The following is a 23,176-nucleotide window of genomic DNA, read 5'->3' as shown; positions in this document are numbered from 1 at the left end:
ATAGTCAATATGATAGAGATGGTTAAAGTATAGTGTTTAGTCAGGGAGATCTAGCGGCGTCCCGCTAGTTCCAAAGGGGTACCTCGGTGGTATGCTGTAAGTCCTGTGGATGTCTGTACGTTGCCCGGGTTATTCTCCGTGTAGTGTGGGGGAGGCTGGCTGTGGCGAGCGCCGGGGATCACTCTGCGTCACGGGCGCCCTGAGTGCCGAGATCACGGACACTGTCCCTGTTGCCAGGGGGCAGGTCCGTGCGCGTGCACCAGGTGCCGGACAGGGGAGAGGGGTGCCTACGGTCCTGGCTTGCGCAAGCCGGGGGCCGCGGACGACTGCACCAGAGGATACTTACCCGGATGCCAAGCTGCCGGTCCCGGCGGTCTTCGTCGGCGGTGATGGCGCGCTTCTGTTGCTCGCTAGTAGATTCAAGTTCCGGTAGTGGTAAGCTGAAACAGTTGGACGGCAAATGTGGTACTGGAGACGCTGTTAGATAGGGATTGCAGTGTTCCTCCAACGCGTTTCGACCTGTCAGGTCTTCTTCTGGGAGTTGAATTGTTCTAGTACTGCTGCTTGAGCCTTCAAATACAGCGACAATGTCTGTGATTGGTTCAAATTGTGATTGACAGGAGGGCGGGTCACCTTGGTGATTACATCCTCCTGAGCGTGCTATCTATAATGTGTAGCTGATAGGCTGGATAATAAGGTTCCACATACATAGATGAATAGGTATGATATTGCTTGTATAAATGTATCTACACATATATATATATGCAAAGTATACATATATATATATATATATATATATACATACACACAAATAAACGATAAAATAAAGATAAATAAAAATAATAAATAAAAAATTAATTAATTAAATAATTAATGAAGAAAATAAATAAATATAGAAAGAAAATAAATGAAGAAAATAAATAAATAAAGAATAACTAAACCAAAAATACTGAATAGAGATGAAATTAATAAACAAGTGGAGATATATCCCTAGGTGTCACCTGAGGTGTAATTGATACATAAAGGTGAATAAGAGTTTTCCTTATATTATTGTCTAACGGGATATAGATAGCTCAAACCTAGACCTCAATAGTATATTATCATATTGTATATTGTGTATATGAGAAAGTGAAGCAAAAAGAAGCCAATACTTCTGTAATCATATCCGAGTAGGGGGTATATGGGGTATACGGTCTGCATAATGAATGGAATGGAATAGTAATCTAATTTTTACATATTATGGATTTTACCTCATTGTCACGATTCAGACCTTTAGGATGAAAAGTTTGTAATTTATACATCCATTCTAGTTCCACTCTATTTATGTAGTTATCAAAATTGCCCCCTCTCCAGTTTGGTTCAACTGTCTGTAATGCTATAAAACTCAAATGTTTTGGATTATTATCATGATGATCATTAAAATGTTTGGATAAATTATGGCTGTCCAATCCCTTATTTATGTTTCTGACATGTTCCATAATTCTTACTTTCAGGGGTCTAGTAGTTCTGCCCACATATTGTTTCGGACATGTACATTGTAGAAGATAAATGACATTCTTATGGTTGCATGTTAATGTTTCCTTGATATTGTATGTATCTCCTGTTGAGCAAGATTCAAATGTCGTAGTTGGTTTAGTGCTTGTTGCTCCTGTGCTTCTGCATCCGGAGCATGAATGGCAATGGAAGAAGCCATTTGATGGTGTACATAAAGTGGTCTGTATTGTTTTTTTAGGCGGAATATGGTTCTTTATCAATTTAGACCTCAGGTCTGGTGCCTTCCTATATGTTATTTTGGGTTTATTGGGTATTAATCCTGCCAGCATATCATCCTCTTTGAGTATTCCCCAATGTTTTCTTAGGATCTTTTCTAATTGTCTACTTTGTTGTGAATATTGTGTAATGAATCTGACTTCGTCGTTCGATGTTCCTTCCCGATTTGTGCCTGATACTTTATGAGTCAGTAAATCAGCTCTGTCTCTATCTTGTACTGCCTCTAGTGATTGAAGTATTAGGGTTTGTGGGTACTCTTTCTCTTCAAATTGTTTGGCAAGATCTTCACTCTGTTTCAGAAAATCTACTTGTCTGGAGCAGTTTCTTTTTAGACGTAGGAACTGTCCTTTGGGTATGGCTTTAAGCCAGTTTGGATGGTGCCAGCTTGTTGAAAGAATAAAGCTATTGACATCTACAAGCTTTTTGTGAGTATTGGTGTGTATCTGTCCATCCTGTATGAATATATTGAGATCCAGGAAAACGACGTCAGTCTTACTGTAGTTGGCTGTAAAGATTAGATTGTTCGAGTTGTTATTAATTTTGATCAGAAAATTCTTAAGGGTGTTTTCATCACCTCTCCATATGAAAAAAACGTCATCTATATATCTCTTCCAAAGCACGAGGCTTGCCCCAAGCTCTTGAGTATGCCAGATGTTATGCTCCTCCCACCAACTCATAAATAGATTGGCGTAGCTTGGGGCAAACCTCGTGCCCATTGCCGTACCAGTAATTTGTAAGTAGAATTTGTTGTCGTACCAGACATAATTGTATTTAAGAATATGTTCTATGCTTTGTAATATGAATTCGCACTGTATTGGAGGTAATTTGGGATCTTTCTCTAGATGATAACGGATGCTGTTGATCCCCTGTTCATGGTTTATCACTGAATATAAAGATGTCACGTCTGTAGTGACTAACCAATAGTCATCATCCCATTGTACGTCCTGTAGTATATTGAGGATATGTGTAGTGTCTTTAAGATGTGCTTTTTGTTTGTGAACGTACGGTTGAAGTATGGAATCTAAATATTCTGACAAGTTCGATGTCAATGATCCTATTCCAGAAATTATGGGTCTTCCTGGGGGGTTGACTGAATTTTTGTGAACTTTTGGTAAGTAATAAAATACCGGAATGATTGGATGATCTGTTGTTATGAATTTGTGTTCCAATTTTGTCAGGATTCCTGTTGTCAAGCCTTTTAGTATATGTTGATCTAATTTCTTTTTAAATAATTCTGTGGGATCATGGTCTAATTGTTTGCAAATTGTTGTATCCCCCAATATCCTAATGGCTTCCATGTGATAGTCCTCTTTGTTCAGGATGACTATCCCTCCCCCCTTGTCTGCTGGTTTGATGATAATTGATTTTGTTTCCTGAAGATCTTTTAACGTTTCACATTCTTTTCTAGTCAAATTACTGGTCCTTGTTGTATTGGTATTCAATCTTGCGATGAAGCGTGCCTATGTTCTGTGTGCGTCTGCGGGTGTATCTGCATGTGAAATGCTACGTTACAGTGTTATAGCCGCTGACACTGTAACATAGCATTACACATGCAGATACACCCACAGACGCACACAGAACATAGGCATGCTTTAATTAGCAGAAGCTGTTTGTACTAGCTATTCTCATAACTGTGTGAATACGACGTATTTGAAGGTAAAAAGTTGCACGAAAGACGCTCAGCGCTACCAGGGTATATGGAGCTCCCGCATTATGAGTGGCGAGACTTGTAGCGCATGGAGGATAGATGTATGTGGACACATCTGTACATCTCAACATGTTCGGTTAATGAGGTGGAAGGAAGTCTGTGTTTCTTACCCAATGGAGAAGCATTTGGCGCTTTAGGAGCTGGTCTTTTGTGCGCCTTTGGGCTGCTGGTTGGGGTGATTCCATACCACGGATGGCCTGGCTTTAAAGTATTATCACTTCCTTCTTCTTCCTCCTCTTCCTCAAAAGGGTTGTAGTGCTTGGACTTTGATGGACTATGGTTCGCTTTATCTTCTGTTGACATGTTGCTCTGTTCCACATCTTCCTGCTTTTGTACTGCAGGTGGAGGTGGTGGGGCAGCTCGTTTTTTCACCTCCGTGGAAGGCACCAAGGAAATCCATGGGGGGTCTTTATGAGGTTTTCCTTCCTCCTCCCTAAAAGAAAATCGACAGTACTTAAAAAAAGTAGGATCCCAAAGAGAGAAAAAAAACAAAAACTCAATATATTCTTTTAGCACCAATTAGGCTTTTCCTGGTAAATAATGGATATTTACCCCTCAGAAGACTTCGGTCTGCCTCTTGGCTTAGGAACAGGTGGAGTTAGCGTATGCTGTGCACCTAAAAAGGTGAGAAATGAAATGTAGAAAACTTATTACAATTGCACATATACAGACACATATATTTACAAATAATGTGTAATGCCCCAAACTGATGTGCTTTAATGTTGGAGTGTTGCGCTTCTTCACTACATTTATACATATACCCACGTATGTGTGTGTATTATGCTTTGCAAATTATCCCAATGCATACTTCCTACTCTCCCGCAACCTGCGCAAGGCTCACGATTTTTGGGGTAACCCCCCGCACCCCCAGAAGAGTAGGCACGTCTCCCACATCCAGCCCACTTCCTAGTGAAGTGGGCAGAATGGGGAGAATTTTTCCAGGGATCGCCAGTCTGCGAGTAGGGGGCAGAGCTTAATGACGCGTTTCTATGACAATCACGTCCTTTAGCCCTGCCTCTAGTTAAATAGGCATGTTAGCGACAATTTACCGTGAGGGGCAGGGCTTAATGACGCTAAAAGTCCGGCCCCGCCTCTATCACCGCCCACCTGCTTCTCCTCCCGGGGAGGAAACAGAAGAAGTAGGTATGTCCCAATGGTCTCATAGATTTGGCCCAAAACATGCATTTTTTTATTCTCTTACCATTAGTAATACTTGTTGGTCTTGCTGGACTCTGCCCAGCTGTTGCCCGCACTCGCGGCAGAGGCTGAGGGATCACATCACTTGTCCTCCTAGGTGTTGGCACTGGTCGGGTTTCTGGCACACTATCAGCATCATTGGCTTTCTGTGGTTTGCTGGGAAGTGGAGGTTTTGGTGGAGTGTGTGGCTTGGCAGGGGTTTGGACTTTGTTTTGCACAACACTTTTGTCGACAGACTCAGGACTACTAGTGCCTGGCCGAGGCCGGTAGTGGTGAGTACACACGTATGTACCAGTGTCAGGACCAGGTCGGTATGAACCAGGAAGAAGCGTGCTGGAGCATTCTTTACACCTTGAGAGATGAGAAGGGAAAATAAAGTGGATTTGCTTTTAACTTATATACAAAACCAATCCTAAATGGTTTACTGAGAGGCACAGATAGAGGTGGTAAAGTTTGCCTAATATTTAAGCATAAAGAGGCTGTATGAAATGTTTTCCACTTTATGGAGTAAAACTATCAAACCTTGGAGATAGAGAGAAAGTACTAACCAATCAGCTTCTGCCATGTTACATGCTGTGTTTGAAAAATGACAGTTAGAAGCTGATTGGTTGGTGCTTTTTCTCTCTCCACTTTATATACAGTGACCAAGATGGATGTCAGCATTTCGGTATATTCTGTGGCAACAGAGTTGCATCCCTTTTCTTGGATTAGAAAGGCCAGAAGAGCAACATTTGCTCCCTATTCAAGGTATTAGTCACAAAAACTGAGACAAAAGTGGGATACAGGGCTGAACTGAAGTGAAAAATGGCCCTCAGCAAGCCCTGTGTATGGCACTTACATGTCTACATCGGAGCTGTGCTCACAAATGCACATCTTTCTTAGCAAAGGGATAGTGCTACACCAACCAGCGAGACCATGGAAACCCAATCATCCACCATCATCTTGTTGCAGTGGGAGCTTGTGGGGAGCTGTAACATTATGCTTGTCTATCATTCCTATAATAGCAGCATTGCATTCTCCTGGGTTATCGGTTCTTGAATATTGAGCACATACAAGGGGTAGACGGACATAATAAAGTCTGCGTACTTCACTGACGTGCACAAATGAAATACATACACAGGGAAAACACCAGCCTCATGTACTGCATGAGAATGTTTGTCTCATGAAAACAAACAAGCAAACAGCTTTGTGAATGTAAAGGCGCTCAGTAGTATCTAGATCATAAGTCACATGGATGTTTTGTGGCTGAGGTTTTCTCATCTGACAACTGAGGCTGATAACTAGGACAGTTAACAAACATGCCAGAGAATCCACAGTCACTTCTTTATGCAAGAGGGCAACTTGGAGAGCCAGTATTACACTTTTCATTGACCTAGAGATATGTCCTTATACATCTTTGCTGCAGTCACACTAAAAAGCCCCTCTTGACGTGCCAGGTCCCATGAGACTCTGCTAGCGCTAGACGTCTTTTTTGTGGCTTGTTTTGATGAAAATGCTTCTAAGTCGCAATGCGACGCCACTAGGATGTACCCGCAGACTGCGCTGATTCATTTGCTATGACACGGTTATATCTGTGTGCAACTGCGTCTCTGAATCTGTATACAAAGTGCTACAATGTAGCGGCCGCAGCTTTTTTCATTCCAAGTTCCATTGTGCCCCATATACATACTCAGGTGCACACAGATATACAAGTGTTACATATCAAATTAATCAGCACAGTCTCCTGGTGTGTCCTAATCACATTTTTCAGGAAAAAAAAAAAAAAAAGACGCCCGACGCAAGCAGAGTAGCACGGGACCTGTCTGCTCATTCAGGCCTGGAGTAATGAGGCTAGATGTATGAGGACACATCTGTAGCCTACTTAAGTACAGCAGAAGCTTTGCTCTCAATTTAATCATACAATATGTATAAATGTGACCCAATGCTGGTATCTCTTCTTGGTTACAGGAAGGATAAACGGAATCTTATTGAATTACCGCCGGCCGCATGGAATGGGTGAAAATCCCGATCGTAAATTAAGGTGAGTATCGCTAACGTTTCTAACCCCTATAACCCTCCCTTAGGGGTGCCTAACCCTAACCTCCCCCCCCAAGTGCTTAACCCAAGCCCCCCTCTAAGTGCCAAAACCTAGCCCCCCCATTCCCCGCAGCCTAACCCCAAGTCTCCCGGGGGGTTGCCTAACTCTAACCTCCACCCGGGGGTGCCTAACCCTAGCCCCCCTTCCCTTATCTTAACCGTCCCTGATGGGTGTCTAACCCTAAGTCCCCCCCAGGAGCCCCTAACCTAACCCCCCCGCGCGGCTGTCCGCGCCCGGCTTACCTTCGATCAGGATACCAGGCGTCGGGTACCCTGCGTAGGTAAAATGACAGGCGTCGGGATTTCGTCGCCTGTCATTAGACCCTTGCCAGGAATAGACGGTTGGGATGCCGATGGTCGGCATCCAGACTTCACACCGAATAAACCCATCAGGGTAAGCATCTTGATAATGGTGGACGGCTTACACATGTATTTAAAAATGTGAGTAACAAAAAAAACTGCTCCCCTTATTGTGTTCAAAGTAGGGATGTGCAGGCTCGGATAGGTTCGAGTTTGCACGTTGAGTTCGGATTTTTCCCTCCAAAAAAACGGAACTCAGAAAGAGGCAAAACGTCATCTTGCATGGACAAACATCATCATTTTGTCCAGGAATGATGATGTTCGTCCATGCAAGATGACGTTTTGCCTCTTTCTGAGTTCCATTGTTTTGGAGGGAAAAATCCGAACTTAGCGTGCAAACTCGAACCTATCCGAGCCTGCACATCCCTAGTTCAAAGCAGGATTCATGTTTCAATACATTTTTATTGAGATTTTTTAACTACGAGATAGAAACTCTGGTGGTGCACAAATAAAGAAGGGAAAGAACATGGAGGGGGGTTAGTGATCAAGGCTGGTTTTACATGAGTTTATTGTTGCTGGGTGGCAGCTGTGTAGAAGGGGAATTTGATTTCCCTTTTACTTTTGGATTTGAATCCTGAACATTATGTGGGACATAGAAGATATTACAGACACAAGAAGTGACCACGGGTGTTTACTTCTTAACGATTTTATTAAACAGATTACACTCCTTCATGTTAGAAATGACAGAACAGTAAATATTCTACAAACATACATTGAGTTACCATAAATAACAGCCATGGGCAGAACTGAAAGTAACGGGCAGCTCAGCTGAAGAAGAAAGTGCTCCTTTGCCACACATACAGTACAATATACAGGGAAGTGAATGCAGAGATAACCCTCTGTAGTGAGGGCCGCATGCTGCTCCAGGAACTTTATAGAGACACAATTACTGTTTTAAGTGTTTCACATATCAGGCCCAGGAACACCCATTGTCAAACCAATGACACCCTGATATGTGAAGCACTTAAAACAGTAATTGTGTCTCTAAAGTTCAGGGACCAGCATGAGATATCCCCTAATTGAAATCTGTTCTAGAGGAGTCCACTATTCACCCTACAAGAAACCAAATAGTTGACACCAATGAGTGGGGGATGACTTATTCCAACCATGTCTATAAAGCGATACGGTCAATATGTTCTGAATCGGCCGGAAACGACATACTGTGCCGACATCCTCTCAGTATGTACCAAGCTTTACACTATTTGTTTATTCTAACTTTGTTGGAGAAATTAATAATATACATAGCACAAAAGTCAGGGCATGGACATACTGTACATAAGTGTGATAAAGTCAGAACAGAAAGTAGGTGCAAGAAGAGAAAATCAACAACAATAAGGGAAGAGAAAAGTTACAAACAGGAAATGAAAGAGTAATGTTTGTAACAAATACCTGAAGCACTGGCGGTGATAGAGCTTTCCCTCTGCAAGGTACCTCTGTACAAGGTGCACATGTTGCTGGCATAAGGCACAGGTGCTGCTCAGAGCCTCACGAGTGGCAACATTGGTGGTATCCAGATTTTCCTAATTAAGAAGTCACATACCGTGTATTAGCTTACACAGAACCCTAACATTTCACACCTTATTACATAGCAAGAATGTCAACCAAAATTATATGGGATTATAATGACCACAAATTTGTACACAAGTTCATGACAATTTGGTTGCAACCACTGATGTCCTGTAATATGGGATGTTGATTTAACCTCTATCTGAAGGTGTCTTCCATACATTGCTAGCAGAAGCAGAGGTGACTATAGGTGACATAAGAGGTTCCACCCACAGTGATCGGAGATGCCATGGTCACTGTATACCAACAAGCACCAGTGCTATATCTGCTGGAGTCACAGTAACAAATCAGCGCTACCAGTGTCACATTGGAGCAAGTACACCCTTTAACGATTTGGCCAATTCTGACACACATCGGAAAGACAAATCGTTAAAATATGTGTAGTGTGTATGCACTACATTGTGTAGTGTGCGCTCCTCTGGGATCATCAGCCTAATCGCCTGATCTTATGTGCTGCATGTAAGATCAGGCGATGTGGCCGACGATCCCATGCAGCGCTATGCAGGGGGGGGGGGGGGCGGCATATCGAGCGGTCTGGCACCAGATCGCCCAGTGTGTATTGCACGCCTGATATGTTGGCCGATCGGCGCTGGGATAGTCAGCGACATCTCTGGGTACACACATCATTTAGTGTGTACCCAGCTTTAGTGTAGAAGTGTCTACCAGCCGCAGACTCCTTAATAACTGGTAACTATTCAATGTGATTGCTCTATTGCAGGGTGGGGAACCTCAGGCCCGGGGGCCGTATAAGGCCCCTGGAAGCATTTGGTCTGGCCCTCTGAGCTTTTTTATGCTAGGTTCATTTGGCTAGCAGGGTGCCTAGAATGGCACCCTGCAGTCAGAATCTATGCAGCAGTGCCGCCTGGAGGGTCTTTAGGACGCTTCAGAAGGTCACACCGCTGCCCTTACAGCTCCCCGGAGCATCCTCAGGATGCTCCGGACATTGCTGTAATCACTGGCGATTGTGGCCCCGCCCCTGTGTGACATCACATGGAGGGGGTGTGGCCTGCACCAGGCCCGCAAATAATGATATATCAAAATGACCCTCGGCAGAAAAAAAAAATTCCCCACCCCTGCTCTATTGGATGTCCGTGACCTGTGCAGACTTATGTGATCCATTTGGAACATTGTATAGCAGGTGCTCATATATGATAAGAGAGTATGAGTGACCCATCTTTATGAGTAAAGATCTATGGTGACGGATTAATCATCATACACTATTATTAACAGACCTCATGAGAGGACCGTCTGATATGTTTTAATTATTTTGCATGTTTTAGATAGATGCGTTATTAATAAATGAAATGTTGTGTACAAATCATCTGAAGGTTCACATTGTGTGAATTATATAATACAGAGTTATCTAGCACTGCTTTATTATTTAATAACAGCAGAAATATTGTACCTGGGGAACTGCATCCTGACTGCTTTCAGTTTCCAATGGGGAGGTTTGTTTTAGCTGCGGAACTCCAGCTGTGGAGGGGAAATAAATGAGTGGTTATGAATTATATGTATGTTACTAAGTGACATCACTCATCACCTTCTGCAATGTGATCACCTGGATTGGAGTTGCGGAAATGGTTGTAGTACTGGGATACGTAGGTCATGATACTGAGACGGTCTGGTACTTTCATGGACACCATGTCTTCTGGATCGAGCAACGCTGGGATACCCAGCTCACGTTCTGCCACTTCAAATGCCTGAATGAGAGAGGTGAGGAAAGCAGGAGCAGGTGAAGACAGATATTATGAGACAAACAGATGGATTGCAGGTTGAATTCCTAGTTTATTTGTTAGACTCATATGCCTATAGACTACATTATGCAGCACTATTTTCCCAGGCTTGGTATCACGTCGGTGTGAGAAATGTAGTGCAGAGCTGATAACGCCCCAACGTGATTACGGTATACAGGAAACACTAGGAAGGAAGTATGATAAAGACAGAATTGTGAGGCACGCTTTACTGAATTACATAGGGACTACTTCTCTGTCTCTGTGTTTGTAAGCAATATTATATGTTCAGCATTTCACAGCACGTCCCTGAGGATTATATCACCAGCATATTAATATTATCTGCCTGCAATCATTTGTTTAAAGCACAGTTTACCTATGTAGGTTAGTCAGCATGGGCTCACTATCCAAATTCAGTAGGAGTAAATATTTTTGTATTCTCATATCTCTCATCATACAGAAGACTTAGCAATGTGTTAAGTGAAACATATTAAGGGGTCTATTTACTATGCAGTGTAAGGAGACAGAGTGAAAAGTGATAAGAAAGTGATAAGCTCCCAACTGTCATTTTTCAAACATAGCCTGTGAGATGACAGTTGGGAGCTGATTGGCTGGCACCTTATCACTTTCCACTCTGTCTCCTAACATTGCTTAGTAAGTAGACCCCTTAGTATTTATCATATTCTGAGTAGACACAGCTATGGTGAAAAATGTCATATGATGTGACTGTGGGGGCATAATGTGTGCCAAGGGTAGTCTTCATTCTAGCACCCTGCACCTGTCACAACCCTTGTAGTTCCTCTATCCTGCCTGGGGTGTCGCTCTCTGCTTTGGTGCTCTAGCACACTCAGCTAATGCAACAACTTGCATTCAGCAGTTTGTGTGCTGGAAGCACCAGAGCAGAGAGTGACACCCCAGGCAAGACAGAGGAACTACAAGGGTTGTGACAGGTGCAAGGTGCTAGAATGAACACTAGGGAGGGGTATAAGGTGATCCAGAACCATGCAAGTATTGGCAACATGTGAAATGTATATTCTGCAGAGGGGGTCTATGGTATACAAACTGCAGAAGCCCCCTTTTATCTTAATAGAGGACTGATAGTCGCCCTGAGCTCAGTAGTCAATTTTATTCAGGTGTAATAAAACTCTCAAAATACAATAGGTGGGAGGTGTGTCCTAGTGGCAAATTATTGGCCTGATTCAGAGCCGGACGCAAATAGCGCTCGCTCGTCCTGTGAATAGGGGTGGCTATTCAAATTAACCGTTCGCTGTTTGCGGTCTGTTGACGCCTCTAGGTCTGAACGAGCGTACAAAACTTGCGGTCGTTTTTTGGGAAACTACGCCCTCTGGCCGCTCGCATCCTACGTCATGTCCGCTATTTATTAGATTAATCGAGTACATCGAACAGGGTATGAACTGCTCGCTATTCTTGTGGTTGGTTTTTGCTACCACAATTTTGCGAGCAGTTCTGGCTTAAAAAAAACCCAGTGACGTGGTCAATGACGCTGCTGTTTTAAATATGCACACCCATAAAACGCCCGTTTTGACCTTCAAGCACGCCTGCGATCGGATCTCCACTCCCCGTTTTCAAGCACCTTCCCCTGTTACCACCCACATACGCCTCATTCTGTCACTCAAATTAGCAGGCATTCGCTATTTTGCGAGCACATGAATTTCGGCCGCACTGACTGGTTCGCGCATGCGTATAACGATCCGTACGCATGCGCAGTTGGGCAAACATCGCTCGGAGCGAACGAGCTGCCGCTTACGAGTGTCTCTGAATCAGGCCCTATATACAGTCAGGTGCATAAATATTGGGACATTGACAGAATTTTCATATTTTGGCCTCTATTCACCACAACAATGGCTTTGAAATGAAACAAACAAGATGTGCTTTAACTGCAGACTTTCAGATTTAATTTGAGGGTAATTACATCCAAATCAGGTGAACAGTTTCTATATGTGCCTCCCACTTTTTAAGGGGCCAAAAGTAATGGGACAAACTAAACAATCCTAAATCAAACTTTCACTTTTTAATACTTTGTTGCAAATCCTTTGCAGGCAATTACAGCCTGAAGTCTGGAACGCATAGACATCACCAGACGCTGGGTTTCATCCCTGGTGATGCTCTGCCAGGCCTCTACTGCAAATGTCTTCAGTTCCTGCTTGTTCTTGGAGCATTTTCCCTTCATCAAGTGAAATGCATGCTCAATAGGATTCAGGTCAGGGGATTGACTTGGCCATTGCATAACATTCCACTTTTTAGCCTTAAAAAACTCTTTGGTTGCTTTTGCAGTATGCTTCGGGTCATTGTCCATCTGCACTGTGAAGCGCCGTCCAATGAGTTCTGAAGCATTTGACTGAATATGAGCATATAATATTGCCCGAAACACTTCAGAATTCATTCTGCTGCTTTTGTCAGCAGTCACATCATCAATAAATACAAGGAAACCAGTTCCATTGGCAGCCATACATGCCCACGCCATGACACTACCACCACCATGCTTCACTGATGAGGTGGTATGTTTTGGATCATGAGCAGTTGCTTTCCTTCTCTTCCCCTCACTCTGGTACAAGTTGATCTTTGTCTCCTCTGTCCATAGGATGTTGTTCCAGAACTGTAATGGCTTTTTTAGATGTTGTTTGGCAAACTCTAATCTGGTCTTCCTGTTTTTGAGGCTCTCCAATGGTTTACATCTTGTGGTGAACCCTCTATATTCACTCTTGTGAAGTCTTCTCTTGATTGTTGACTTTGACACATATACACCTACCTCCTGGAGAGTGTGCTTGATTTGGCCAACTGTTGTGAAGGGGTTTTTCTTCACCAGGGAAATAATTCTTCTGTCATCCACCACAGTTGTTTTCCATGTTCTTCCGGGTCTTTTGGTGTTGCTGAGCTCTCCGATGCATTCTTTCTTTTTAAGAATGTTCCAAACAGTTGATTTGGCCACACCTAATGTTTTTGCCATCTCTCTGATGGGTTTGTTTTGATTTTTCAGCCTAATGATGGCTTGCTTCACTGATAGTGACAGCTCTTTGGATCTCATATTGAGAGTCGACAGCAACTGATTCCAAATGCAAATGTCACACCTAGAATCAACTCCAGACCTTTTACCTGCTTAAGTGACAATGAAATAACGAGGGAATAGCCCACACATGTCCATGAAATAGCTTTTGAGTTGATGGTCCCATTACTTTTGGCCCCTTAAAAAGTGGGAGGCACATATAGAAACCGTTGTAATTCCTACACCGTTCACCTGATTTGGATGTAATTACCCTCAAATTAAATCTGAAAGTATGCAGTTAAAGTACGTCTTGTTTGTTTCATTTGAAAGCCATTGTGGTGGTGACTAGAGGCCAAAATATGAAAATTCTGTCAATGTCCCAATATTTATGCACCTGACTGTACCTGTGGATCACCAATGAGGCAGCGTATGAAGGCAGTGGGATTGTGTTCAGGTCTGGTAATAACTGTGAATATGACAGAGCAGGCACAGAAGTAGCAGACACAAACCTTGAGTGTGCTCATAGCAGAGTGATAACAAACAGATTGGGACAAGCAAAGAAAACAGTTCTGGGTCACCTATTTGTTCAATGCAGAGCGTAAGCATAGCAGAACAAATACTCTAATCCCCCTTACAGACATACGACCCGGGAAATTTCCTGCTCAGACCCGGGAATTTCTCCTGTGCAAAATCCCAGGTATTTGGTCGAGACCCCCCTTTCACACTACAGCGTCTACCCGGGAAATTCCCAGGTAGACCCCTTTCAGACATAAGCCGGGTTTTTCAGACTATCTGCCTCTCCTCTGCCCCTCCTAGCCTATCCCCTCTCCGGGTGCCGCTGATGATGTCATCAAAATGCATCAGGCAGCCGGCCAATCACAATCCAGCCATTTTTTTTATTAATAAATTATTTGTTTTATTCCCTATTTGCCCTGGTGGTCCAGCGGGAGTGCGGGTTGTCTGCTGTGGCAGAGACCAGTCGGCAGTGTCCAGCTCCGGCGGGTGTCCTCTGTGTCGCTGACTTGATTTACAGCGACACAGCCACTAGCGTGGGGGATGGTGATCGGCAGCTCTGAGCGTTCTATAGGACGCTCTGTGCTGCCCACTCAATGTAAAAGCTGCTTGGTGCAGCCCGGGAGTAAATTCCTGGGTAGCACCATTCAGATATGAGCAGGGTAATTTCCTGGGACTTAACTCCCGGGAAATTCCTTGGTCAATTGAACTGTCGGCTACCCGGGAACGTGTTCCCGGGTAGGTACCTTTCAGACATACACGAGATCCCGGGAATTTGGCCGAGGCAAGCCAAATATCCCCGAGAATCTCAATATGTCTGAAAGGGGTATCATTAACCTATTCAGCCACAGTGAACCCTATGTCCACTAGAAGAAATAGCTGCACACTATATAGGTGACTGTGCCACCTGTGTTTAGCAATACACCTGACTAACTAAAAGTCTTACAATGAGACGGAGATTACTCACACCACAGGAAAGCTCACTGTCAGTGCTTTGTTGAAATGCTCCATACTAAAGGCTGTTGAGCTTTCCCTACATGATAACAATCACTGTATGCTAGTGCAGAACCTTGCTGTGCATACCAGAAGGCTCATCAAACCACAACTGACCTTACACATTAAACCACAACATCTACAATAATACAACACGTGACTTTCCACATACACATTCTGAAACGCCATGCTCAAAATGCAAAGAATAGATCAACAATTTATTTTTAGCTGCCGTAGACACAAAAAGCACCTTCTGCGCCCTCCTGAGTTATCTTACATGTATGAACTGCCCCCTATTATCATTGCATTTGTTTTAAAAGCATTATATGATCACATGTATTACTGCCAATTATTTTTTATATAGCTTAATATCAAGATCGTATGGTAGGGATGGACATCAGAAGCCAGTGATTAGCAACCATCGATGTTCACGATCCGATGGAAGTATTTTTTCCCATCGAATGGTGGATATTCGAAGGTTGCTAGCCATCGGATTCAGCTTTCCGATACCTACGCGATGGCTGGCTGTTCTTTTTCAGCTGCTTATACCCGGAAGAGGTGTTCGCAGCTCAGCTAAAGTGCACATGCACAAAGCTTCTGCGTCAAGTATAACCATTAAATGGTTTTGATGCGACGACTACTAGCCATAGCATGATTGATGTCGGAAGCCTGGCAACTATTCGATGCCGGGTTTCCGATGAGCATCTCTATCATATGGGTAACTTCATAGTGTTTTAAAACAAATACAGCATCATGCACGCTTTTTAAAGCTAGTAAGTTACTAAATTAATGTCACACTGGTGTAATAGCCACAAACAAGCAACCTTTGTTATGCTGTTTATATCAGCTGACTTGGAAGAACAGGAAAGTGCAGTTTGGTTTGTTGTTAGGAAATAGCAATGTACAATTAATTAGTAAAAGGTTACCAGCATGTTGGTGAGCACAAGTTATCAACAATTACTCCTCAGACAACCCATTTTATTATTTTTGGCAGCAGAAAGCAATATAAACTTTCATTCAAAGGCTCTCTTCCATATTGTTTGTTTTCTTTTTTTTTAACGAAGATTTATTTTCACAAATAGAAACATAAATAATTCATAAAACACTGAATTTATATAGCAGAAATAAAATATTAGTTACAATGTTAAATTGAGTATAAAACAAAGGTAATAACAAACATTATTGAAAAAAAATGTTCAAGCTGCACCTCCACCTAGGAAACATATTTACGAAGATTGCCCCTCTCCCAATGCAGAGCCCCAGGGATGCTATATGAAGTGGTTACCCTGCACTGCTTAAAATACACCAGTGTAATTAAAATATTACAGCGTAAAACATGACAATTAGGACAATCCTGATGGCTGACCTATTTAAGATCGAAATGAGTTACAGGACTTTGAGATTACTTTTTTTATGGACATGTGCATTACTATGAGTGACCATAAGAAAAATAAAAACAAATAGTCCTACAAAAACAGAGTTAATAATTTTCCCAAAAGCTATTAGTAGTTACCAGCCTGACATCTTTATTTATGTGAACAAAACAACAATATACCCTACCCCTCAAGCTCAATGACTAGGGGCTAAATATACTAAGCAGTGAGTTCTAAATCCTGGTGGTTTTGCAACCCACCAATTTACTAAGGTCAAAACTGCTGCAAAACCGCAGGAAAAGCACATTTTAGAATAGAATAGAATGGAATTGAACATCAAAGCACCTCCAATGTTTTAGACACTGGAAAGAATAGAATAGAAAGCCCTAATTTATCAAAAGGCGGAATTGAGAACCACTGTAAAACCGCTGGCAAACCCGCCATAGAAAAAAAGACTAAACCCATGCCGCACATCCACTAGGCGACTAGGGAAAGAAAGTACGATTACAACAACGTAATTGTACAGTCGTTCCCCATCCCCTGCAGTGCTTACACTGAGTGATTAGTCGTTCAGTGTAGGCACCCTCCCTCATTCCCCAACATGGCCAGTCGTTATCAGACTTATATCATACCATACCTAAAGTCAGGAGAAAGATACCTTGATGCACAGATAACTCCAACCCTATTTTGAGTGGGGTACGCCATTATATGTATTGGAAAAACACATCTATCTCATTTGAAAGACATTACTACACATTGTTTTGTTCTATATTTGTATTTTTTCTTCACATATCAACTGAGTGAACTTCATGGAATCATCAAATGGAGAAGTTATGAATTAATATCTCAGAAGCAGGACGTCACATGATTAAGGAATGTACTAATACTGCATATATATTTCTGTTTATTAGCGCCATTTATGGTCTTTTCCTATTCTTTTGTCATTTATACTTTGGATTTTAGGGATATCCATTTTGGTTAATCGATTATAGAACGGCAGCTTGTGCGCCCACAGGGAAATTCTCCATTTTTTTTTTTTGTTGTTGTAATATTTAAAAAAAAAAAAAAAAGTCTATATAGAAAACACACCCTCAAATAGACAAATACAGAAGACAAAGCAATGGGAGAAGTAGTGAAATTCTTTTGGCACTTCAGGGAATGGGGACCAGCTACCATAGAATAACGACCTTGAAACATAGTCAATAACAAGAATAGTGGTGTATTCCAAAGGGGTGCTAGTAAGGGTGATGGGTATGGAGAGGTATACGTAAGATGTGGGGATACGGAATGAGCTCCCATTTTGTAGTACATCGGTGAGCTTCAATGCAATTTAGGTATATGAAATAACATAAAATTAGCAATCACTTTATATTGTTCTCCTTATACTTTCCTACAACTTTCTCCTTCTCCATTTAAAAAATAGAATAGCTTGTAATCTAATCCGGTGGGTTGGCAATGACACCAAACCTGCCGCTTAGTAAATTTAGCCACAGGTATTATCCTTTATCCTGAATTCAATCTACTATACATCCATAACTCATAAAGACACTTTTACAACCTAATTCATGCACTCATTACTTCCCATATTGATATGTTTTGAATATAGCAGCTAGACTGATGTTCCTCGCAAATTGTTTTCCTGCTGATGTCCGCTCTGTCAGTCCTTAACTCGGTTGCCTGTTTTTACCAAGTACAATATAGAATACCCTTACTTACATATAAGGCAGTGTTTCTCAAGCCACATGCTACTCTAATTCTGGGTACACACTATGCGATATGTCATTCGTACAGCCGATGAAGGACATATCACTAAGTGCAGCTGCAGGTGCGTACAGACGATATGTCTGTGGACAACATCTTTCACAGACATATCAGGTCAGCCCTGCAGCACAGCCGATGACGATATATCAGTACATCTGCCTGTCCAGGTACACTGGGCTTGATTCAGAGATGGACAGATTTGTGGAACCGAACACAAGCAGCTCTGCAAATCCGTCCATCTCTAATGCAAATACAGAAGGAGGGGTCTGCCTTTGCGTTCCCAGCACTGCGTCTGAGGTCGCAGGCTGGGATCACCATCGCGACAGATAGTCGCGATGGCTGCTCCCTTGGTCAGGCTGTGGGAGCTGAAACTTCCCGCAGTCTGACCAGGTGCTGGTCATGTAAGAGGGCAGGAATTTGCGGCCACTGAAGCAGACCTTGGGCTTGACTCTCATGAAACACAGGGAAGACGCGCCCGTTTCCGGAAAAAGTGACAAGCCACGCCCCCCCTCCAAACATAGCAACATGTCAAACATGCTGCGGCTTGGGGGGGGGGGGGAGGGTGTCTGCGAGCATAATCATCTGATGAACGCACATCTCTAAATTCGGCCATCGATGTTCAGTGATCCGTCGCAGGATCGGTGAAATCCTACATGTTAAATTTCACCGAGCTGCCTATCACGACAATGATGATCGGTATATCTGTGAAATCCAACATGTTGGATTTCAGCGATCCTGCGATGCCAGTTTATTTATAAGGCACCACAAGTGGTCCGCAGCGCTGTACATACCTCAACAGTAGGACAGTACAGGGTACACAGAACATTACAGTAACCAAAATATAAACAGAGCACAAGTAACAATTAGCAGCACAATTCTCAGGACACAGTACAGCTGGGAAGGTGAAGGCAGTCATTGAAGTGCTAGAAAAGAGGACTGTGAAAACAGTAGGGAGGAGGAACCTGCTCCTAGGAGCTTACAATCTAGGGGAGAGGTGAGAGAGAGAGATGACATGAGCAGGTGGATAGGGACCAGAGGCAAGAATGTAGGCGAGGTAAAGATGGCTGAGGCAGGAGGGTGGGCGGTTATGTGGTGGAAGGGTTTGCTTTGATGAATAGGTGGGTTTTCAGTGCACGTTTGAAACTATGCAAGGTCAGTGCATGTACAGTGAACGTTTGAAGCTACACAGTCTTTTAGATATGTTCTACCTACACTTGTACATCCTGCTGACCTAAGCTTAACTTTGTTGTGTGATCTTACATCTGCAATCTGGCTGGACTAATATGCAATATGTGGCACTTATCCTCATGTATCCAGTTTATAGAATAACCCATTCTGTAAATACTATCATCAAACTTAAAATGAACAAACAAACAATTAAAACTTAAAATAAAAAAATACAAGTTCCAGGACTGGCTGACCATGTAACAACAAGAAGTGGAGCTATACATTTTAGGAACTGTCCAAAATAATTTCAGTTAAATCAATTAACTGTATGTGGCGTTTAAAATAAAATATAATAGAATTGGCAAATGTGTTCTAAAATGTGCAGGAACCAGTCAGTTATCCATTTAATGAAAGATGTATGATATAGGTGACAGTACCCTGGAGCCATTCACAACAAGGTCACAAAGCAGGGGTTACTGTAATGTGACTCACGGTGTAACTCACAAAGAGAAAAGAGTGAGAAGTGAAATCAGAGGATGAAAAAGAAAAAAAAAAGTTAAGCAAAAACTTCTAAAAGGAGATATAGTTACATATCCAATGAGATGTTTAGATCTACAGTACTCATAGTAAACTAGAGTCAGAGCTGTCATGTAGGATTTGGATGTCAGGACTCATTAGCATCACAGATTTGTTTCAGTCACAGAAAAATTGGTTTCATCCCATCACAAAATTTTAAGTGGATTTAACTGCTAAGTGTTGATTTAAACACTATGTTGAGCATATGATTTAGAACACCCAGGATTGTTAGGATAATGAACTGTGGTTCATTTTCAAACATGCTCTAGACCTGAGATCACTACATTTACTGTTGTTTATACCCAATAATTATACAACTCAAGCAGTTGGCAACTGACAATAGCAAAGATTTGCAGCATGTTTATAAAAACTTCATACATCAAAACAAGCTGAGTTACTTGAACAGTCAACACTATTCATATTTAAAATTCATCTTGATCCTCTCCATTTACAGCAATGTGAGATATGCTTTAAACAGTAAAGGTACATACACACGTAACGATTTTTTGAACGATTTAACTATAACTACGTCGTTATCGTTCAAAAAAATCGCTCAGTTTCTGAGTTATAACGATGAACGAAAATCATTCAAACGCGCTCCCATTTGTAGTTCATTTCAGACTGTGCAACATAACGATTTTCATTAAGGGAAGGTATATTTTTGTTCATCGTTTTAAAAAGAGTTTATTACACTTCAAAAAATCGTTCACTTTTTCAAGGGAAAATCTGACAGAAAATTGTTGGTTACAAAATCGTTACGTGTATGCACCTTAATTAAATAGTAATACATTATTTTATTAATAATAATAACTTGAGAGGTTTAGGCTAATTTAACAAAGTATAAACACAATGATTTTGTATTATAATGGTCTTAGTAGCAGGTAATACACTAAATCATCAAGGGGCAAACTGAGATACTTTAAGGCCATTTTGAACCACAGTTACTCCAAAATGCTACTCCTGCTTGCTCTAATGTATCCCCCCTGCCTTCCACACTCACTTTATTAATAAGAGCTGGGGCAGTGAGTGCAGCTTAAAAGGACAAAATATGAGATATGGTAAGAACTTACCCTTGTTATCTCTATTTCTACGAAGTCCATAGGGTTCCACAGGATACCTTGGGGTATAGGTGTGACGTCAGTCGCAGGGCACCAAAGAGTTAAGCTTTCAGCCTCCCAGGATGCACTAGGTCCCCCTCCTATACCCCGCCCCCGGGCCAAGGCACCTCAGTTAGTTACCAAGCCATAGGCCGGAGGAGGAGAAGGAAGAGAGAGAACAAAGATCTGGACACATACAAGAATCACATTCTCACCAGAGGGAGACGGAAAACCGGTGACCAGAGCAAAGCCCATCTGCAGCACAGGTGCGACAGGGCGGGAGTCCTGTGGAACCCTATGGACTTCGTAGAAATAGAGATAACAAGGGTAAGTTCTTACCATATCTCATATTTTCTACTTCAGGGTCCATAGGGTATCCACAGGATACCTTGGGGATGTCCCAAAGCAGTATCCTTTAAGGGTGGGGACGCTCCTGTGCAGAAAGGAGAATCCGCCGCCCGAAGGAAGCATCCTGAGAGGCGAAGGTGTCAAACCTGTAATACCTCACGAAGGTATGGACAGAAGACCACGTAGCAGCCTTGCAGATCTGAACTGCCGAGGCACCACGTCAAGCTGCCCACGAAGGACCCACAGACCTAGTGGAATGAGCCTTCAGAGAAGGAGGGACCGGTAGGCCTTCATGAAGATAAGCTTCAGAAATAGCCATACGGATCCAGGCTGCCAAAGTTTGCTTTGAAGCAGGCCAACCCTTTTTACAGAAGCCATAGAGGACAACAAAGCGTCCGACTTCCTAAACAAAGAAGTGCGGTCCACATAAGTCCTTAAGGCCCGCACAACATCCAAAGAGGCCTCACCCACGGAAAGACCCGGTGAGTTAAAGGCCGGAACAACTATTTCCTCGTTAACCTGAAACTGGGAAACAACTTTGGGGAGAAACTCGGGCCGAGTGCGGAGCACTGCCCTGTTCCCATGAAAAACCAAGAAAGGGGGTCTACAAGAAAGAGCCCCTAACTCAGAAACACGTCTGGCCGAAGCAACGGCCAGAAGGAAAACAGTCTTAGCTGTTAGCCATTTAATATCCACTGAGCCCAGTGGTTCAAACGGCGGTCCTTGGAGAGTCCTCAGGACCACAGCCAAATCCCAAGGCGCCACAGGTGGAACAAAGGGCGGCTGAATACGGAGAACACCTTGCATAAAGGTGCGCACATCCGGGATTGTAGCAATCCTACGGTGAAACCAGACAGATAGGGCCGAAACCTGTACCTTCAAAGAAGCAAGGCGAAGCCCATGATCTAGTCCCGCTTGCAGGAAGGCGAGAATCCGAGACAGACGAAACTCCCGCGGTGCATAACCTCTCGGTCGACACCACTGGAAGAACGTATGCCACACGCGATGGTATATCCTCGCGGAAGACGGTTTCCGAGCTCGTAACATGGTACACACCACAGAGCTGGCAAACCCCCAGGACCTCAGCATGGCCGTCTCAACAGCCACGCCGCCAAAGACAGCCGAGTCAGGTCCGGGTGAAGACAAGGACCCTGAGACAGAAGGTCCGGTCGTAGCGGCAACCGCAGAGGACTGTCCACGGACAGACCCTGAAGGTCTGAGAACCAGTGCCGTCTGGGCCACGCGGGAGCTATCAACAGGAGCGTCCCTCCTTCCTGTTTGAATTTCCGGATTACCCGTGGAAGAAGGGAGACCGGAGGGAACAGGTATGCGAACCTGAACGTCCACCGGACGGACAGAGCATCCACCAGAGACGCCCCTTCGTCTCTTGTGCGAGACCCGTACACCGGCAACTTGTTGTTGTGCCGGGACGCCATGAGGTCGATTTCTGGAAGACCCCACCTGTCCACCAGTAGTTGAAAAACGTCCGGGTGCAGGGACCATTCCCCTGGATGAACGTCCTGGCGACTTAGAAAGTCCGCCTCCCAACTTAGCACTCCCGGGATGAAGACCGCTGATATGGCCGGAAGATTGCGCTCCGCCCAAACCAGGATCCGAGAGACCTCTACGAGAGCCGCCCGACTGCGAGTTCCTCCTTGCCTGTTTATGTAGGCCACGGTGGTAGCATTGTCCGACTGGACCTGCACCGGGTGACCCTGGAGAAACCGCTGTGCCTGCAGGAGAGCATTGAAGACCGCACGGAGTTCCAAGATATTTATTGGAAGCTCCGCTTCTGTCGGTGTCCACCTGCCCTGGAACAAGTGTGGACCCGAAACTGCTCCCCAGCCCCGAAGACTGGCGTCCGTTGTCAACAGGACCCAATTTGGAACCCAGAACGGACGTCCCTTGTTGAGGTGGGTCATCTTTAACCACCACGC

General features: G+C 43.4%; 1 protein-coding gene across 4 annotated transcripts in view; it reads right to left on the bottom strand.

Annotated features, from left to right (window-relative positions):
* The window catches only part of MICALL1 (MICAL like 1), a 202,886-nt gene that overhangs the window by 14,047 nt on the left and 165,663 nt on the right, over window positions 1–23,176 (bottom strand). For all 4 annotated transcript variants that reach the window (XM_088455098.1, XM_088455096.1, XM_088455095.1 and 1 more), the window contains 6 exons: window positions 10,236–10,377; window positions 10,083–10,150; window positions 8,501–8,631; window positions 4,680–5,026; window positions 4,031–4,094; window positions 3,589–3,911 (listed from right to left, as the gene is read on the bottom strand). In XM_088455098.1, the coding sequence (XP_088311224.1) occupies window positions 3,589–3,911; window positions 4,031–4,094; window positions 4,680–5,026; window positions 8,501–8,631; window positions 10,083–10,150; window positions 10,236–10,320 (1,018 nt within the window). In that variant the 5' untranslated portion in view covers window positions 10,321–10,377. The remainder of the gene's footprint in view (window positions 1–3,588; window positions 3,912–4,030; window positions 4,095–4,679; window positions 5,027–8,500; window positions 8,632–10,082; window positions 10,151–10,235; window positions 10,378–23,176) is intronic.

This window comes from Taudactylus pleione, unplaced genomic scaffold (assembly GCF_031769625.1).
Source record: "Taudactylus pleione unplaced genomic scaffold, aTauple2 ptg000642l, whole genome shotgun sequence".
Taxonomy (NCBI): Eukaryota; Metazoa; Chordata; class Amphibia; order Anura; family Myobatrachidae; genus Taudactylus; species Taudactylus pleione.
This window is presented reverse-complemented; position numbering and strand designations above follow the sequence as displayed.